This window comes from Apteryx rowi, unplaced genomic scaffold, assembly GCF_003343035.1.
Source record: "Apteryx rowi isolate R43461 unplaced genomic scaffold, aptRow1 scaffold_61, whole genome shotgun sequence".
Classification (NCBI taxonomy): Eukaryota; Metazoa; Chordata; class Aves; order Apterygiformes; family Apterygidae; genus Apteryx; species Apteryx rowi.
Genome location: NW_020450883.1, coordinates 1,438,811 through 1,460,505, shown reverse-complemented (window position 1 = coordinate 1,460,505; position 21,695 = coordinate 1,438,811). Strand labels below are relative to the sequence as shown.

The 21,695-nt window shown below is 35.7% G+C and overlaps 1 protein-coding gene across 1 annotated transcript in view; it reads left to right on the top strand.

Moving 5' to 3' along the window:
* PTPRD (protein tyrosine phosphatase, receptor type D) overlaps positions 1 to 21,695 on the top strand; it is a 283,005-nt gene that overhangs the window by 212,588 nt on the left and 48,722 nt on the right. The window contains exon 27 of the mRNA XM_026083567.1: positions 11,788 to 11,911. Within this exon, the coding sequence (XP_025939352.1) occupies positions 11,788 to 11,911 (124 nt within the window). The remainder of the gene's footprint in view (positions 1 to 11,787; positions 11,912 to 21,695) is intronic.

Genomic DNA, 21,695 nt, shown 5'->3' with positions numbered 1-21,695 from the left:
TCTTACACCCAGGACTTTGCCGGTGCTGTAGAAATAGTAACCATGCTTATACAACTCAAATATCTAAAAAAGAATGTTATTCTCATTCTTTCAGTGCCTGCACATTAATTGCATTTGAAGGTTCATATAAACACAGACAGTACAATAAAAAGCACTGAAGAAGACTTTCACATGTTGTTTCCACATTAACATGTCACTGCAGGGTATACAGAAATCATATAATTGCCCAGTATATTTAAAGAGAATTGAGAAGAAATGTGTAAAAAGTGTCTGAATACTTACTATTACAGTAATGGACTACAATTGCTTGTCTTTTAATTGTACACTGTTGAGAAAGACCTTAAGACAGCTCTGAAGAATAATCTCATTGGATGTCAAACGGCAAATGTAGTCTCTACAGTTCATGGAAATGAAATTTGTTTGAAGGGCATCCTGGATTGCTGTTTACTGTCACAATCACAAAAATGCAGGAGCATCTTTTCACATTTCTGTATGAAAATGCTGTGTTCTTAAGAACGAAGATTGTAACACACAAAGAATTAGACAGATATTTCATGTAATTTAGGATTCTGAAATTGGCAGTTACTATCCTCCTCAGTCACAGACACCTGCTGAAACCTCACAGCGGTGTCTGGCAGAGTCAGTGCTGGGGGTGGGGTGGGGTATCTGACAGTCATCCCCATAACACAGGCCACATTAGTATGAGGTCTGACAGCATCAGCCTTGAAATCAGTGAAACACATGCTATATTTGTATAGTTCAGTGCACAAATGTTTATGACTTTTGTCTGTAATCTCTGGATAAGTTTATGAATCCACCTCTGAATGACAAGTACCTAAAACCTATTTTAGGGAAGGACAGAAAAAAAACAAACCTGCCCAGAAGCTGAGTGGTCACAGGGCCTTTTGATGGTGCGCTGTGTACAGATCAACCGCACTTCCTTATCTGACTCTGAGTGTTTGTGGGATGCTATAGTGGAAACGGTGACACCATCTTGTGTGCTGCCAGCAGCATATAGATAGGGGATTAATTCTTGAACTTGAAAACAGTTCTTTAGAATAAAGGCATATCATTTCAGCTCAGGACAGTGCAGAGAAATTTATATAACATACCATGTTCTCCACAAAAAAGCCAACATTTGGTACAAATTTGACAATAATTTCCTGTTGTACTGCAAGGAAATTCCTTTGAATAACAGTGTAGGAAATTCCATTTACTAAGTAAAAAATGTCATGACAAGTCATATAATGTAGTATAATTTCCATAAAAATAAACAATTCATGCTCGGTATGTCTTGAGCATGTTGTGGAGATGACGTGGTGGTAATATAACTTACATGCTGTAATATAACTTAAAAGCATTGGTGTTTTGTATCTCTTTGCTATTTAAGTCATTAAAATAATCTAGAGAATGTAATCTTAAGCATTGTTAGTCAGTGTTGTGGGAATACGTTAAATTCTTACTTAGTATCTGTCCCTTCAGATCTTTTTACCAGTCATTGTAAATAGCCCAACTTTTACATCCTATTTAAAAAAACAAACAGTCCAAAAAAAAAAAAACAACAACCTGTCTGCAGCAGAGCAGTCACACAGTCAAGATTAAAACATTGGCCACTGTAGGTCAAGATTAAGCTTCACATTACTTTGTGCAAGGGGGTTCAACATTGCTCTTTGAAATCCCACTTCTAGATATCCCACTTTGTTTCCAGCTAGTCCCAGGTTTGTCCTTATTGAAACAGTATTAGTGTTAAGCACTGCTTTTTAATTTCATGGTGAAGTCTAGGCAGTGGACTAAGGCTGCAGTTTGATCACTGTAAGTCGTCTCCTTGCCTTGGCTGTGCATTCCTGTTGTCTCTTTTGTGCCAATGCTGGCACTAGCGTGAGTGCAGCTGTTCAAGGATTATCTCAGGAAATAGATTCAGCTGAAAACTAATTGTTTTATTTTTCTTTGCTGTTTTCAGTTGGATCAGTTCCCTGAACTAGCTCACCACATGGCTGCATGAGCTCTAGTGCCAGCACGAGGGAGCTGGTGGGAACATTTGTGGTTGGGGATTGGGACCTCCTCTTTCAGTAGCAGTCCTCACTGATGTCCCTTAAAGCAAATGTCCAGTTCCCAGTCAGAACTGGGTACAGATGGTAACAGTTCAGTTATTGTCACAGCAGATTATATTTGAACTGGTGACACAGGAGTAAAAGAGCTATTTTTCGTCTTCAAAAGATAAAGGCAAAGTTAGGGCATGCTTAGCAGGAAACCATTGACTCTTACTGAGAGTATTAAAGCCCTCCAGTTAATTCACATTTGGAGAAACAAGCATTGTTGGTCAGTGGAAATTTTTTTTCGTAATTCCTTCTGCTCCTCAGCACTCCATTATTTTATTTTACGTTTGTGGAACACCTTTTATTACATAGATGAATTTCTTCTAAGCCTTCTAAAATACACAGCTAATGTACAACAACTGTTACGGCAGCTTTGTGATGCAGTTAAATAAAATAGAAATGCATATAGTTTCCCAATGAATGCTGAGTTCTCATCCAGTTTGTAGAACATCTTTCAGGAGGTTAGCTCCATTTGGAAAGGATGTTTTAAGGGTTTTTTTATCACACCCAACTCTAGTTTCCCTTTAAAATAATTACTTGGTGCATGGTCCGAACACGTCTTTTCGTAACATTTCACATATTTCATTATGTGCACCCTTTCTAGATGGTCAGAGACATTTCAGATATCCAGAGATATCTGAATATTTGCTTCTGTTTCATCCTCTTCCTTTTGCCTAGAATTTTGGGGTGTGAGGCATTGCATACAGATACATTTTTCTCCACATCTTCTCTCCTTCAGGAGAAATATTGCTCCCTGATCTGTTCTCACTTTTTTCTTCAGGCAGACAGAAACTTCTCTATCTGTCCACTACTTTCTCTCCAGTACTTCCTCTTCACTATTTCCAAAAGAGAGAAGAAAGTTCTCTCCTGGAAAGCACATGTCTATGTTCTGTCTCCTCTGCTGACTTAGCCCTCTGGCCTCATTTTCTAATGAAATCCCCTAGCTTCCTTACACCCTTCTTGGGAAGGGGAAGGTGAACTGCTATGGAGACCTAAACTATGAGAGGAGACAGGATTGCCTTCTTCAAACAACCCCAAACTCAACCAACATCCTAGTATTCTCCATTCATGTGGCACAAAGGTTCCCAAAAGTTTTTATTTAAGCTGAGAATATGTAAAGTCATATGTTTCTTCTTATGCTGCATGAAATCCAGGTGAGAGAACCTGAAACTGCCATACAGTAGAGAAATAACAGGTTCAAACATCTTCCTTCTGCACTGTGGTGCTGAAATGCCCAGGAAAAACGGGGCAAGTTAGGAAAGTAGATATTGCTAAAAAGTATGTAGCAATATGCATAGTATAAACTGCATCTTCTCAGAAAAATAAAAGTCAAACTCCTTCATTGGTATGACAAGGTGAAAGGATGGTATTCTCTAGTGTAGAGAGGCTGGCTTCCAGCTGTGTGATGTTTTGTAAGCTTTGATGTCACTGATTTGAGGAGTTCCTGCTTCTAGAAGACTTCAGAAGCTATTTCATAGTATCTTGTTCAAGGGTCCTCCTATCCTGTTTCTCAGAGGGGACTAGGAGGAGAGCACTGCAGACTTCAATCATTACACTTCTCAGATATCTTTACCTTGAATACCTGGTTTCCATGGAAGAACAGAGGCCAAACTGTGAAGATTATGACTACTGCAGGGGTTAAATAAACTTCTCATTTACCTGTTGAATAGAACGTTTTTGTAGTTTTAGTATTGGAATTTTATTACTATTTCTTGCAAGGGGGAGGAGTATGTGCTATGTCATCTTCTCTATGATGTTCCTTTCTACTTCAAAATAAATTTTCCATAAACCTTCATTAGTTAGTGTTAGCGTTCAATCCCTTACACTTAGTAAAATGTTAGTTTACCTTGTTACAGTGACATATCATTTATGTCACATATTCTTTTATATTCCCTAATTTAAAGACAAGGTTCTTGACCCCAGCTGATTATTATAAAGCTTTTTCTGGCTTTGGCAGTTTCAATGGGAATTTTATGCAATGCAAGGCTCCATATGGACTTGACAGCTGCTAAGCAGAAAGCCATATTCATAAGAAACTGACCTTTATATCATATCTCCTTCTTAACTCAAGCCTTAGAATTTAACAACAAAAAAATGATCATGGAGATAGACTGAATCAGAACATTAATATGCTGCCTACTTTATGCAATATACTAAATGTATTAGTGAAGTCATTTCCTACTATCACATAGAACAGAAAATCCATTCCTCCAAAGCAGTTTTCTTGGTCCTGTGTAAAATAATTTATTATCTGGGATCTGTTGTCTTTGCTTTATACTCCTAAGGAAGTAAATTCAGATTCATACCTTTTCTGTGTGGGCATCTGTCATTGTAATACATAAAAATTAGAGTATTGACCTCTGTGTTATGGCATGATTTAGAATATGTGTGTGTCTATGTGCACGCCAGTTAACTAATGTAATAAGAAGCTGTATATTATTTTAATGTCTTCTTTCTCATCAGAATTCTTGCTGTAAATTACAGACAGCCTTTTGTTTTAACACTGAGTATTGGGAAAGATGAAGATGCATTTTTGGCTCTGTGCCAGACTGCCATACTATTGTAAGGTTTACTGTAGCTTATCAGTATCAGTCGGTTAGATTTGTGATGAGAAAATAACTTATTAAATCTAGTACATTCATTTTCTTGCATCTTATGTGGCAACAAGATAAACACTGGACACTAAAATGCAATGAATTTTATATTGCAGAAGCATATATAAAACTGATTATTAATAGAAAACACTTTAAAAACCCATGGACAGCAGATAACCTACTGAAAGAATCCATACCAAAGAAACAGCTGCACTTAACTGCCCTATGATTACAAATAATACAGGCCTATATGCAAAATTCAGTTTCTTCTTAGCAAAAAAATTGCTTTTTCTTCTTTATCTTTACCATAGTTTCCTCTTCTCTAATATTACAAACAGCATATATTGGTATTCTGTAGCCTTACTTTCATGGGATGTGCTCCATTTATTGAGAAACAATTAGTGTAGTCAGTGAACGATGAACAGTTGTTTGTCTTTTTATTAATAGCACATATGCTATTGCATTCACATAGGTTGTTTGGTGCTTAGTTCCATCTAGAGCAGTATCTGAGCCAGAAGGATTGTTAGGATTCAGAATTTTAAAGACTCCATGCAGGAATCTGAAGTGGTAATAGTCAAGATTAATAATAGTTTACCTCCTTCCTTTGTGCTGTGAGTGCCTGCTTAGACTAACAGTGTTTGTTTATGCATATATGATTAAAGGAAAATTCAGATACAAGGAAGCTGGTGTTATCATATGGATAACATATGCTAGTTTTTGGACTGATACCTAATGCTATTTTGTCAAGGAATTCCACTAGGACTGTTTAAATAGTCAAATAACTGTGATAAATGTCAGTTTTATTTTGCCCAACTGAAAACAGTGACATGTGTAGGAAGAAAGAGAAAAATAGTCCACTTATAGTACGACAAATCATTCAAGGATGGACTATGTAGATGATTATAGGGAAATCTGAGTTTTGGGGGGGGGGTTTAAGATTCATTTGCAATATTTTTAGTGTATTTATGGGGGGAAATGGAGGGATCAGTGAAGAAGGCTTTATAAGGTACATGCCTTAGTGATATTCCAGTTGTAATTATGGATTTTTCTAAAAATTTAGGTGGTACTTTTTATATTCATACTGCACAGAGAAAGTGTCCTTTACTCCTTTCTAGAAACATAAATGTCAACAGTGCTCTAAAAATACATTGAAAATTGAAAGAAGCACCAGGATCCCATATGAAACTATTTAAAATTTTAATGTTTAAGAGCTATGGTGTAAACATCATATACCATATAAACATGTAAACACCATGTACCATATAAAACAAAAACAAGAGAATTTTTAATCATAAAAATATTTGCACATAGCTAAGATTTTCATTCCTCAAGTATTCATCTTCTCCTGATACTTATTTCCCATCTGAAGTTGAATGTAATTCTCTGTTTTGAACATATAATTATTTCCACTGCAACTGGTTATGATATCACGGACAAAGGATTATAATTGCATATGGGGAATAAACGGATAAATTTTAAGACTGGAAGAAATACAAAACAGTATGACTGATTCTAATAGAGTTCTGATTTCTAAAGCTTTATATGTAATAGAGACACTCCTTCAAAACAAATAGGTTTTCAAATAGTGATTATTTTCTTCCTTAATTATACTTCTGCAGTATGCATATATACCTTGTTTAACTCCACTGGAATCAGGTTTTAAATGATCACATTTGCCCATAGGAATATTAATGTGATATTGCGGAGGAAATACCTTTGGTTTTGAAGGGAGTTTGGCAAAAGCTTTAGTTGTGTTTCTAGCTGCCCTTGAACAACTGTGTCACTTTCTTTTGAGAGTCAACAAGAAATCATCCATCTATGCATTCTCAACTCTGTTTTTACTACCCAGGCTTTTTTAATCCAAACTCTCACTTGAATTCTGGGGAAGATTTACTCATGCAAAAAAATGCGGGCTTTTTCCCCATATCTCTTAAGAGTGGCAGCCTTTACAGTGTGATATGAAAAGCTCTGTCTTAGTAGGAAAATGTAATTCCACTGGCAAGTTGCCCTGATGATGTATTAATGTTCATGCATTTAGCCTTCATGTTTTGCTAATGCAGTATGTAAATCTCATTCTATTAGCAAGTTTCCTGCATAATACAATAGCATCTTATTATAGATTCATCAGCTATGATATGAAATTCTCATCGCAATCACTGACATTGGTAAAAGAGGGTCAAATTGTTCATTTTTATGGGTAGTTGACTACTTTCCAGTTGTGCAAAGTCTATTTGCACTGATGTCTTCTTAAATGTGAGTTTTTCTTTCTTCTTTCTCTCTCTAATGTTAAATTCCTCTGTGACCCACTGTTTTTTGATGGTTTAATTTGACCTACACCTACAGTGCTGGGAAATTCATGGTTCATGCTTCCTTTCCCTTCTGTGTTTGTGAAACCTATACAGCAACTAACCGTTCCCACGACCCACAAAGATTCAAACCTGATGGCTCTTAATTTGCCGGCACAGTGAGCCTTGATAGAGCGTTGCTCCCCATGGCAGCCTGGCATAGGCCGACTTACACCAGGAAGTTTCTTCGTTCTTATTCCTTCCCCAGTACTACACCAGGATACACTCCTGGAGACCCACAGGCAATATTTGCCTCTGTTGAAGTAGCCTAAACAAATACCTCAAAAAGTGCAGGTATAGAGTTTATGGGGAGGTTTTTTGTTTGTTTACAATTAGTCCTAGAAACACATTCTGGTTATCCTGATACCTCGTCAAAAAGCTATTCTGTGAGTGGCACATCATATTAGTAAACATTGCTCAAGTCTCATCCCAGTAACAGATCAGGCATTTTTGTAGCAGCCTGCCATTTAAAACACAATAACTGAAAGATTAGTCATAGCATGGGAGGGTAATAACAGTATTACAGATATCTTTATTTCTTTCACACAAAGTTATACTACACAGTTATGCTATGAAGAAATCCAGTTCTTTGTTAATGACAGCTTTATTGAAGACAAGCTTTCAGAATGAATATACTAGAAATCCTATTAAAGTGCCATCCATTAAACCATTAAAGCACTCATTAAAACTTTTAGTACAGACTTGTTATTCATGAGTTATTGGTCTTTCACACTTCTGAAATGTGTCTGCCAATACCACTCTACCCTTTGTTCCAGTGTGGCTGTTAAGTCCAAGGAAGTATAGATTAACTTCCTTTTGCCAAAACAGTGCTTTGTGGGAGGATGGTAAGACCACAAAGAGGTGGGCATTGATGAGAAAAAGAGTAAAGATTCAAGTTCTGGTCCATTTGCCGTGTTTTGACATGACTTGTGTTAACTGTATCCATATACAGGGCTAAAATTTAATCACTGACTTATACCATCTGGCCATACATCATAAAGAAGTGCACAGGGAATATAGTATGCTGCTGTGAAGAACACATCCTCAACTACTGCTAAAAAATGGCTGACAAAGAAAGCTGTTATTTGATTTTTTTCTTGATATTGAAAAGCAGCTTTAGATTACTTAAACATTAAGGACTGAAAAGGGGAAGAAAGAAATTGAACTGCTAAAATAAAGCTTTAAACTTTAAGTATTACTAATAATTTATAAATTCTCATTAACAAATAGGTATAATAAGAAGTCTTTTTTTGTAATGGGCAAAATCTACTTAGATCATCATTATCTAAGTGCAATTGTATAGCCAAAATCACACCTCAAACTTCATATTTACAAGGAGATGTAATTTTGAATAGTGGAAAGGATAGGGAGTTTATGATGACTTTTTTCATATTTGTGCATGTTCTTTTTATTTTTGAAAGGGTGGAGCAGGAGACCTGCAGTCCAGTCTCAAAAATAGTAATATGTTAGACAGCCAGTTTATTCTGTTAGTTTCTAGTTTTCTTGTTGAGTGTGAAGAAAAAGTCTATGTGACATCTTATATTGTGGAATAATTTCCAGAATATTCGGGCACTGTAGGTAACAAAATAAAAGATCAGGTAGAGTGTCTCCTTCAGTTAGGTAGACAGAAATGATACAGAGCACCGTTGCCTCATTCCGGGGCAGTGGGACTGCTCCGTAACTACCATATTTGAATATATACCTCTCAAAAATTCTGAGTAGGTAGTCACATCTAATACAGATATGCCTTATTCTTTGTCAAATAAATTATTTTATTTTAAAATATATTTAGAGTATAATTCACTAAAATATTGAAAGTGTTTTCTGTTTATTTTGAATTTACAGTGGTTATGTTCTGCATTGTTACTAGAAATCCAAGTTAAACTCCTATCAATTACTTTTTAAAATACTGAAAATCTTGGCATGCAGACATCCTGCAGAAGTTGTCATATTCACCTCTATTAACTCAAAAAGGAGAAGAGGGGAGATACTTTCTGGGAAGAGTGATTATGTAAATTTGATTACTCTGAAAGTCATATTGTGTAGCTGAATTGCTGGTCAGCTGATAAAAAGGCATATCGCATAGGTTAAATATATTATATGTTTATACGATTTTCCCCTTCCCCAGGCTCAAATGAAAAGTGGTCCAAAATCTTTCTCTTCACCTTACTTCAACTTACCAATAGAGATTAAAAAAAAAAAAGTGTTTTTAGGTGAATCAGTGCTTACCTGCATCAAAATTCATTTGGCAACCTTTCACAGAGGATGAGAAAATGTTATTGTCATGAAACAGAGCTGTGAGAAAACTGAATACAAATGTTATAAAGTAATTTATATTGCAGCTTGATTTGTTTATAAATATGAATTTCTGTGTGTGGTCAGAAAAGATAATGGTTTTGTAAAAGGAGAACCAAACCCTAATAAAGGAAGGGTTAGGGTGTCTACGTTTGTGCTCAAACACAGCACAGAAGTAATGTCTACTTTTGCAAGTGACAGAATGCCAACTGGATGATACTTTGTTGTTCCTGTATTTAAAACCAAATTAAAATGAGGCCAAAAAAAGCCACTATCTGTTTTGAAAAACTCTTAACATATCTAAATCCCACAAGCTGCTAGGATTGTGAACCCACATTTTATTGGATGAGTTTTTTTTCTGAAAACTTGCTTGAGCGCAGAAGTTGTGTGAAGTCAGAAGAAATTAGATCAAACCATTCTGAGCTCAAAATGATTTAAGAATGCCTTTTGTACTGTTATTAACATCCGTTACAGTGCTACTCAAGTGAGCCATAACCAAACTATGAGTTAATTCTGCATGGCCCTCATCATGCTCCCAAGCAGACTGTGTCTTCCTCATTCCTCTAACAAGTCCCATTTCATTTCCTCCTGAGGTGTGAGCTGCAACACGCTCTGCCTCAGTCACTGCTTGTGAAAGCAACGTGCAAAGGGGGAGCCAGAACCAGGACCATCACACTGCATCTGCAGGACCTCAGTCAAGTTAGGGGGAACTCACCCTGGGCCAGCTTCAGAGAACTAGCAAAACTCAGGAAAATTAGTCAGAACACTATTATAAAATGTAACTGAGTTTAGGGTATTAGTGGAAATGATAAGACGATGGGCTTTGGTTTCCTAAACCAAAAAGCTTGGTATCGTACAAACTCTCTATCTGGCAGCAGGAAAAATGGATTTTTTTAGAATAATCTCAAGAAAGAAGCAAAGTCATTCTCTGTATGTTAATAAAATAAATTATATGAGATGTATAAAGATACATAAAAATGAAGCAATTTTTTGACTAGCCAAATAATAATTATTAATCTAAGAGTTAAACCCAAATAGCTCCCATTAAATATTTTAGCACATGTCCATTGTCTGAAAATACCTACTGTAATAGGTTGCAGGTCACATTTTGCACTTCTACTATGACATTAACATAAAATGCACTTGCAGCTGTTCTAACTGACCCTGGGAGGGTCAGTAATGTCATGTAAGTGATGTCTTAGTGCTGTAGTGCCAGTATGGAGCTTCTGTATGGAGTGTTCTTTAGAGCAAGCCTGCTAATGTAAAGTGAACACAGTGCCAGTGAACGGCCTGCTCTAGGCAGAGCTCTCTCTTTTATTTGAATATTTTGGCTTTTATGATTTAGAGCAGCCTGGCATGGGGAACCACTCATGTACCAAATTATTACCAGGATTAAGCAAAGGATATGACCTTCAAATCATCTTTGCGCATACATACCTGCTGATGAAACACTTTAAGGTCTCTAATGTTACCGAGAGGGAAAGTAAAACAATATGTGATTCATCATGACTTCTCAATATGAGATGACCTTTCGCATAGCAGGTACCATCTGTCATTTATTTGGTAGCTGCCCAGCTGTATGTGTAACTCAACCACAGAGATAAGAGGGAATAAGTAGAGCCTGGACTTCACTGGCTCATGAAGCATGCAGGAGTAGAGGAAAAGCTTTATTACGTTACTTCCATCCTGGAACATGAAGGAAGCAGGAAATAAACAGTGATTCTAGGACCATGCAGTTATATGTATAAGTAAGAGGTCATAAAACCTCATGTATGACTACATTGCTCACATATTTGTTTACAACTGAATGCATGAGTCAAGGAAATAAAAATAGGCAGTGTCTTTATATTGTGTTTCTATGTTCTTCAGTTTGTTCTGTCAGCAGCACTGGTGCCATTAGTTGCTCTGGTGCCAAAAAGAAAAAATTTAAAAAGAAACAACATTTTTCTTCCAGAAAAGTTCTTCAGGAACATTTGGAGTTTCTTTAGTGAACAGGACGCTGAACTGTTTGAAAACACGTGCACTTAGTAACAGAGCAAGACAGAAATATTTTCCCCACCTCATCACAGTGATTTTGAGATTTCCAACATTTTTTTCATTCTCTCCTATGCTAGAACTACTCACTGCAGAACTGTTTCCTGGGGGGGGGGAAAAAAAAAAAAGAAAAAGAAGAGATGAATATTCTTCTCCCTCTACCCTGAGAGGGGACAATTACCTTAGATTTGGAAAGCTTGTGGTTTAAATTCCTAACTGGAACTTCAGATGCAGCAACACTAAATTCTTGTTATGATATAGTGCATTATGAAGAGTTCTGAAATTGTAATTTTCTTTCAAAACCAAAATATTTCCAGAGTAAAACTATAGGACCATATGGTGTGTAATCATTACAAATATGATAAGTATGTAGTACTTAGCTAATATTTTTCCTCTCCTTTTCTTCTCTTTATCTTTTTGAAGTCTATTGATCCTGGTCAGCAGTTCACATGGGAACACTCTAACCTGGAAGTAAACAAACCAAAGAATAGATATGCGAATGTAATTGCATATGACCATTCTCGTGTTCTACTCTCAGCAATAGAAGGTAAGGAGACCCTTAAAATTAAGCTAATTAAATCCTAAAATCCAATATAATTTTACTTCCTGCTGTCTTTGGATTGCAATATGAAGAACTGTCAATTGAATTACTTCCTGTAATGAAAATCCTTTTTTGATGTTCATTCTCAGTAATTAATTAAGAAAAAGAACTAAAATTGAGACAGGATCACATATAGTACTTGATACATTGGGTCTCTGTGTGTATGCCAAAGTGTTATCTAAAGTAAGTTATTGTTGCTGTTTATTTCTACTAGCTCTACAGAGCCAATATATCAGAAAGTCTGTGTGAATTAGGGTTTTAGTCTAGATCTGACATTATCAACATAGCTGATTATAGAGTTTCAATTGTCAAATTCTATTCTAGAAAAGATCAGCACAACTTTATGTTCTCAGAGGAATTTTAAGAAATATTAAAACTTCTCTTTTTTAAAAAAAAATTGACTTACAAAATGAACATATATTAAATGGAAGTGTTCAAACAAATGTACACTTCTGGACATTGTTGAAACCTCAGTATTTCACTGACAAAAGGTTGGCAGGGCCATACAATGACAGCTCTTTGTTATATCTTTCTTAAGCCCAAAGTTTTAAAAAAAAAACTTGAGCACTTCAGAGTTTTGACTTAAATAAACTGTCCAAAGTGATCAGTCCTGGAGACTGTGTGTTTTACCAAGTGCTAAAGCATCAGCAAGTGCTGGTTATCACTCAGAGGATTTCTTTACTGGCCAGCTGTGCCTTACCATTATACTGCTTCCTGGGATGAAGCCAGATTTTCATTTTATTCTTTGTGGTTGTCAATGAGGTATAGTGATGGCCAGACTATAACAGATTACATATTTAAGTGAAGCCATTTATATGAAAATAAAATTTGCCTTTAGTAGCTTTGACAATGCTTGTGTATGATATATAAGATCTAGGGACACCTTTAAAATTGCAAATGACTTTGTATTCAAGGTCTTAATTATTGCAGTTCGAACATGCTAAATGTTAAACTTCAGGGTATTTTAATTTAGTCATAAAGAACTTCTCTATATTTGGCAAGTCCAACCTAATTAGATACAGAAAGGACAATATTTACAGGTGTAATAAATTTTAATAATAACTGCTCAATGAAGAAAAAAGCAGTTCCACTGGTCGAGCCTTAGATCTTTGCCTTATTTTTTGTGTATTGTGGGCTTCGATAAAACAGACAAGCTTTTTCAACGATATTAGAACATTGAAATGATTGCCTTGAAGAATTTGAATATAATAATCTGCTTATATTTGTTCCATTTCTGAAGCTTATATGGTTGCACTGACTAAATTTTCTGTAATGTCAGATACATTTTTCACATTATCTGGTAGAGAAATCTAGCCATTTAGAATCTGCTATTACCTTGTAGAACTATCTATCTCCTCAGCAATAGGGAGTGTATTTTAATTAGCATTATATTTGATACAGTTCAAGAAAAATATCCTTTTCTGTGTCATTGGTACACACAAGAGAACCAGGTGAATCATCAGGAAAAGTCAGGAGCAGTAGTTGCACAGCAATGCCTTTCTGAATTGTATGTAAAGTTCATTGGAGCAAAATGTTTAACTCAAAAATTACTATCAGGTATCAAAAATAACTATCATGTACAAAGAAGACTCAAGATTTTTGCAGGATTTATTTTGAAAAAGATTTGTGTAACTGAGAAAAAAAGAAGAAAAAATCTAATTGCACATAAATCTATTTGTTAACCTATATCAAGCCAGACATCTGGGCTAGAAAAGTTCTGCCAGGTTCCCCTTCATGCAAATGATCCATGAAATTTGACTTCCTAAAAGAAAATGAGCATATTCTAAGAATGGGAAAAAATTTAAGAGAAAAACAGAAAACATTATTCAAAGTAATTAAAGATATCAAATTACACAGTGCAGTAGACTAGCTTTTTAAAATAACAAACAATAAGTACATGAAAAAATTCTAAATTCTCCTTGCAGGAAGGGACTGAGTCTTTTAAGGAGCAGAGAAAACATACAGTTAAACTGTAAATTTCGATTCCTTTTTTAAGTGAGAAACACCTTGATGAGGCTAAAATTTCTAACTCTATAACTATAATATCAGAGATCCTAAATGAAGAAAAATACAATTATAGTCCTTTGAAATATCTGTGTTAGGCATAAAAACACAGTATTCTGACCCATCTGGTGATTTCCTAGTATTTTCTCTATCTTCAGTTTATGGTAACCAAAGCAACATAAATCAGGTATTAAATGCTTGTTTATGCTATAATAATTTGACTTGAAAACAGTAATAAATTAAGTATTCTCCTTTTTTTATTATTGTTCCTGCTGGGATTTACATGGACGTGTTTCTGAAATTGCATGTATGTAATATCCTAAGTTTAGTGTACTGGTTTTAGCATTTTGTAGTAATTGTTTCTCTTTCCTGTTTGGAATAAACATTCCCCCAATGAAAATATGTAGTCTGCCCAACGTTTTAATCAGTTGACAGCTGCATTTGTTTTCAAGCTACCAGGGAAATAAACACTTTAAATATTGTTTAAAAAAAATCTCCTTGGTCTGTGTTACCATATAAGTTGGTCAGGGCCTAAATTTGGATTGCATTACATTTTGTTACAACCATATAGAGAATATATTTTTTTGGTTTTACATATAGGCCTTATCTGAAGTTCTTTGGAGGCCGTAAGAAGATTGACATTATTATCAGTGAAATTTGAATAAAAGTTACGTTCTTCCTAAAATGAGGACCTCCATTCTACTGATAGGCACTCCATCCCTGAATAACAGCAGCTATATTTGTAGCAGACAGTAATCAAGTGCCTAAACATAATCTACCTTGATGGTCACTTTGCCACTTGCTGGTGTTGCACAGATGAGAAATGTTGTAATTGCCTCTCTAGTGTACAATGCAAGGGCAATTTAGTTCAATTTCCTGTCTCTGACTGAAGCCAATATGAGATGCTCCATAGAAAGTTTTTAAATTAGTTAGCATGTTGTAGATATCAGAAATTACTTCTTTCCACCTGTTGATAATATCAAGTTGTTAAAATTGCACAGACCCTAAAACACAAGCCTTAGTAGCCCTTTTGAAGCACTTGGTTTGCTACCTTTTATAATTCTTGTTACACATGGTTCAAACCCTTTCTTTGAGTCCACCTAAGTTCTTGGCCTCTGTAATTGCCTGAAGTAGTAAGAAGTTCCACAACATAATTGCTGACTTTGTAAAAAAAATATATTTTATATATGTAAATTCTCTCCATTTAAATTTTGTTTCATTAGATGTCCCTTTGGAAGGGAAACTCAAATTAGCTGTGGTAATTTCAATTTTCACCTGAAGGAAAATATTATTTGGAAGAATTTTGTTCCTGTGTGTTACAAAAATAAACCTCATCCCTGATATTCTGCTGTCTTTGGGTGTGACTGAGAGGGACATTTGCAAGATGCACTGCAGTATAATGAGAGAACTTAATAAGATAGTAAAATCTATTGTATGCTTCTAAGTGGTTCTGAGGTCAGAATTTACTAGTTAAAAAAGAAATAGACCAAATTACAACAGCTAGATCTACAGATTTTAAACCTCAAGGGAATAAATAAAATACTAGGAAAAAAATCATTAAACATTCTGCATTTTAAAAAAGGCTTGTCAGTTCTTTCAGGAGACATCCAAGACTAAAAGTCTGCCTTATGTGACATGGATTTGATTAAGAGAAGTGATGTAAAAATTAAAGTATAAATAATATCTATCATGTTTCAGCAGTAATTTGTCTGATGGGCAAGTTAGTGGCTTTAAAATGCAGCTAAAGCTAGAAGTCTCTGACTACAATATAAATCTTAAGAAGAAAAGGCAAGAAGCTGCCAATATTCTTATTTACTTCTGAGCTGCCAGTTGTCAGTAAATCAGCATCCAGTATGTAGTCCGTGATCTTTAGATATAGAATGTATTCTGGTGAAAATAAATTCCTAGACACTTATTGAACAGTCATGAACTAGACAGCTTATTTGGACTCTCTTGTATTGCAGGTATATTATATTCTGTTAACAAAATATAAATTAAAGGCTAAGAGTAATTTTATGCCACTTTCCATCTGCAAGCCTAGAGTGCCTGAAAAAGAGCAATGATTGCAGTGATGAGGTAACAAATTTCAGAAAGATCAAGCTGAATGATTTTGAGTAGACTTAATAGTAGCTATTTCAGCAGCAATGCCAAGACCAGCTTTAGGAGTATAATAATCCCAGACTATGGATCTACTTACCATTGAAAATCTCCAAATTAAGATGAGTATATGAGTTATGGATGCTATTATAGTTATAACTTAACAGCAAAAACAGTGTCCTTCTGTGCTGCCCTTGGCATAATTCTGACTTCTTCCTGTATACATACTCATACTATTCACCTCGAAAGCTTTGGCAAATGTCCAGTGGCTTTGTTCTTGAACAGAGGATGAAGATTTGGCACTCCATGGCTTACTGTACACAATCATATTGAAACTGTTTTCTACAGGGATCGTCTAACCTGGAATCATTTCAGTTCATATTAGTACAGGTACTCTGTGACCCTTTTAGTGCATCATTTAGACACATAAATGAACATTTGCATCCAATGAAACAGTCCTTTGAGAGACACCTTCAGTGTTTCTCAGTCCTGAAGAGGTGGAGAATCATTTTATCAATCAATCAAGTTCCAGACAGTTATCAAATAATCACAGTATGAGGTCTTCGTGTTGGATTTCAATATTTGCTTTGCACTGTCTTGCAAAATACTGTTATCACAATGTATTGTCACTGTGCCGGCATCATGCTGTTCTCATGTGTGTCTCTGAGGGACTGCACTGAACAAGTCTGTCCTTTCTTTTGCTTTCATTCTGTCACCTACCTTACTACTAGCCAACACTAAAAAAAAAAAAAAAGAAAGAAAGAAAGAACAAAACCTCTCCCCCCCCAAAAAAATACCTTGCTTTTGTTTTGCTTATTAGAGCTCCTCCTGTTTGCTGGCCTGCTTCTCTGCTACTCTCCTTTCACATTTTTCATCTTGCCTGCAGATCTCCTAAAGCCCCTAATTCCTAGTCCCCACCACTACATTTCACCTGTTTCAGATTTTTTCATCCTTTTTTTCCTTTCTACTGTTTCTCTTCTGTTCTCTGCACAATCCTTTTTTGTCCTGCTTAATTCTCCGTCTTCTGCCCACTCCCTTGTGACATTCCCTTTTTCTTTCTAAAACGTACTTTAATTCAGCATTTTGCTTCATGGTATCTGTCTCCCTCATCCTTGTAGCACTAACACAGCCCAAGTCTATTGCTTTGCTTCTGTCTTTTCTTTTTCCTCATCTTACATTATGTTAGCATGATATGTACTGCATTTTCCTCAGCCTTTGTACAAGTTGTTCATTTTACCAATAGTCATTATTACAAATATCTTTGTTAGTTTGTGCTGCTTCTTTTTTCAACGAGTTCGTATGTTACAGGTTTGTGCTTACACCATTTGAGTTTGGTAACCTCCTTACCTATATAGATTTCATGTTACAAACAGCTTTCTCATAGACATTTTTTACTGTCATCCAGTAGCTGTCTTAGGTTCATTTGTGCTCTGACATAGTTAAAAATACCAGTCATTGATTTAAACCAATAGCATAGCTTTGTCAGCATTTTCCGTTCATCATTACATTTTCCCAAGTTGTTTACAAGCATGACAGAGTTTAATTCTATTACTTCACACTCTTTTTATAAGTAACAGTACATTTCTTAGGGAAGCAGCACAGAAACAAAGGTTTATGGTTTAATTTGTTTTAAATAGAAAGGCTGTACAGTACTTAGCCTTTGTAAAGGCTTGAAACAATTTCATGATTTGATTTCAGTCTGTGAATAAAACGTGAAGTCTAATTAAAGCTATTTAAGAAGATAACTGTCTTCAGGAAATCAAGTGGGTAATTCTGAGGTCTGCATTATTAGCTGCGTGGTGTGGATCCCTGTGTATGCTGCAGCAAGCTGTACTGTCATTTCAGTTCATGAGAACAGTCTCACCATAAATCAGTAGCTATAGAGGGGTGGGTTTTTTTATTCTTTTGTTCTTAAATTGTGGCATTGGCTAATTTTGTTTCATCGCTCATTCACTCTTTTTCTCTCTCTGTAAAATCTGGACTGCTTTGTTCTCTTGAGATATTTGAAAATGGGATGTCTTTTATGCTCAGCTACTCATCTAATACTGCCCGCATTGTGCTCAATTCCTGTCTGGCAGAATAAGGAGATTGCAGACTCTGGTCATTCATCATCATAGTTAAAAAGGCTACTAGAAAATAGTTAGAATTACAATCTGGAGGCTCAGTCTTTAGCTAAATTTTTGTGCAGAAAATGTGTCTCTGCTATTGATGAAATTTGTAAAAGTGAAGCGATACCAAGTGGATTATTCTGAATTTACCCTTCAGTTATGCCATCCTAAATCTGAAGTAAACTCCACTTTTGCCAATAGAGTTAGTCAAGATTCATATCAATATTACTGAAGGCAGAATTTGCTTGCTTTGTCCCTTTCTTGACCCATGTTTTTACAGAACAACTGACCTCTCTTGACTATTATGCCCAAATTTAAGTAATCATGGCAATTGCTGCTGTGCTTGTGGATATGATGCCTTCAAGCTATGGCAACTAACAAAGGTTTGCAGGATTTCTTTCTACTGCAGTCAAACTAGTTGTCATCTGATTGTTTTTTGCGCTATTAGACTTGACAGAGGGTTGTTTAGCTTTCTCAGCTCAGAATGAGGTTATGGCTACAAAAGTCATTCCAGAAAGTGACATTTTAATATTTAAATATATTTACCTTTAATAATCGTTTCACTTTGGTCAGTGTAGATACTACAAATGTTCAGTATTTGTGTGTGTTATTTTTATTCTACACACATTTCACTGGACCTGCTGTGATAAGCCCCTTCCTTGAAGGGATTTGAGTATGTGTGTTGTGGGAACATAGCTGATACTGGTGGCACAGTGCGAGATGGAAAATGAGAGCAGGAAAATGGTATTATAGCATATAAAAAGATTTTTGAAAGGAATGTGAAACTGAGGTCATGCATGAAAAGGGTGATGGAGAGATTCAGACAAAAAAAGAGGGATGATACTGAAAGGGACTAGGAGAACGGATGGAGAACAAAGGCAATACCTAGCGGATACTGTGGAAGAGAGAGACAATGGAGCTGAATGTTGTGAATCCCCTAGTTCAGCGGGGATATAGTCCTATAGAGTGCTGGCTTCTGGGGAACTCCTTTTTAGAGACAAATCCTTGACCAAAATTTTCTTACCGTAAGAGGTACTGAGCAGCAATTAGTTCTTCCTGGATCTGCATTACTTAAGTCACTAGTAGTTGCTAATGTCCTGTGGTGAGTGGACTTTCCTGTCCATGTCCTAACCATATCTTTTTCATACTCCATGAAGCCTAGTTACTTTGTAAAAGGAACTTTCTAGTTTAAGAATACACAAGAATTTTTTTCTTTCTTGATAAAAGGAAAATGAAGAAATAGAGTAGAAATTTCCACTTTAGCCTACCTTTGAAAAAACTCCCTTTGCAAATATTTGTAATTGCTAACCCTAATTCTCTTTTACTTGCATCTGTGATCAAGGAAGATGTAATCTGGGAATTAGCTTTTCTTCATTCTATTTTGAATAATTATAAGTAATTTAGTTTAGAAGTTATGTATTTTAATATGATCTATTAATAAATTTAATACAAGTTAATAAACATTAAAAATATTTACAATTTTAAACTTCTGATTTTTTTTTTTTACATCAAGTACTGGTAGCATAGGCTGCTAAGATTTGTAAAGAACATTCTTTAGTGCACTGTTTGCAGTGCTTCTCATGCTTAATTTTCACGCTGAGTTGTGCACTATCGGCTCCAGAGGACAGCTTTCCCGGAAGATCATTTAACCACTTTACAAAGCGTTGTTTTTCTCTTTCATTTTTTCCTCAGGCTTTTATTTATAACATATGCTTCAAAGTATGATACCAGACATCATAATGTAATTCTAATTTATGCAGAAAACATTTCTTACCAGCTTTCTCAGTTCCTTTGGTAATAATACCCAGTTGGTGTAGATTTCTCACGTTGGCTTCATTTTTCTTTCTCATCTGTTTTATGCAAAAATGTTTTATTATCTTGATAAGGGAAGAAAATATGGCATTGTGCCTAGCAGTTGTATTTTCTAAGTCATTAATTCCAATTTCCACAATGAGAAGTGTCATGAAGAAAGTTTCAAGTCTACAAGAGTGAGGCTTCTGAACTCCAATTTCTGCCTTTTATGGGAGGAAAATATGCTTTTCGGCAACTCAGAGTGGGTTTAAAGATGTTTCTTTCCCTCTCCCCCCCCGCCGAAGAGACTTTCAATCAGTTCTAATCATGGTCGGCCAGCTTTCCTGTGTGCATCCATGCATCTTGCCTGAGGAGTGCCATTTGTTGCCTCTCTTGGGCCCCTGACTTTACAAACTCTTTTCTTCCATGAAATATTTTGTCAGATTTTTCTTTTACTCATATAGAAAGTCAAATCAAGATGCTATTTGTGTTTAAATATAATTTGCACATATAAAATGAGAAAATCTATCAGGCTTTCTTGGGCATAAAGGCAAATTTTTATGCCAGACTAAGCTACAGTATCCTGTAATCTGAATCTTTTCAAGATTACGTTGAATCTTAACTAGTGTCACAGTTACAGCTGCCTTGTTCATTGCTAAGTGTTTGCTGGAATGAAACATGAAGCTTATCCAGAAGAAGGGGAAAAACTCTTCAAATTGTTGCCAGGAAAAAAAGAAAGTGTTAAGGAAGTACATCTACTGTGCATTCAAATTCTTTTATTATTTTGGAGGAGTTTTTCAGATTTATGCCACTGATTTCAAGTTAGACACTGCACTGATAATTCCTGAGTTTGGGATCAGCAATGGGATATAACAGATCAAAATAGATTTGGAGGTTCAGTTCCTGACATAAAGCTTGAAAAACACCTCTTTAAACATATTTAATAGTTTATTGTGGTTCACACCCAAAGAAATTCAACTTTTTTTTTTTTTCTGAAATCTTCTTAGAGTGAAATAGTCATAGCTTTAGAGAAAGCTGCACACTAAGTATCACCCAGACTCTTCTGAAACAGCTTGTGGAATCTTCGCCGTCTCCTGGGGTTATAGACGTGGGCCTAGCAGATTGGCTGTGAAAATATAAACCATTAATTTCTGCTCAAAGAAAAAGTAATTTGTGTTAATTACTTCAACATACCTTTTGTATTTTTTAATTAGGATGCACATTTCTGTAATTTTTAACCAAATCTTTTAGGAAACACCTCAATGTTCAACAGTGCAATAACATGGGAAACACTGCTTCACCATCCCATCAGCACAGACATTTAATATGGTTGATGGAACCATAAAAAATAATATAAAAAATCAAATAAAAAATAAAAGCAAAAATCAATATATTAAAACATATATCTTCCAGTGCATACATAGCCTGAGTTAAAGCTGGACACTGCACCACTGGGTCCAGTGGAGATGGGACTGAGACCTCTATGTCAGTATTTATTCTTTTCTGTGAGCACGGCCACCTTAGTAGTTAAAAATAATAACATGATCTTCACAGCAGCCAGTATGTCCTCCTCAGACTTGGCAGATGGTGTGTTGTGTCCAGCTCTCAGCACAACATGTCTGCAGGTCTCGGATTCTGGCTCCTTTTTACACAGGGATTTAATTTTTATTCAGACGTAGAGAGGCACTTATTTCATGCACGTGCCTTGTTGCGGATGTGGCTGTTTCTTA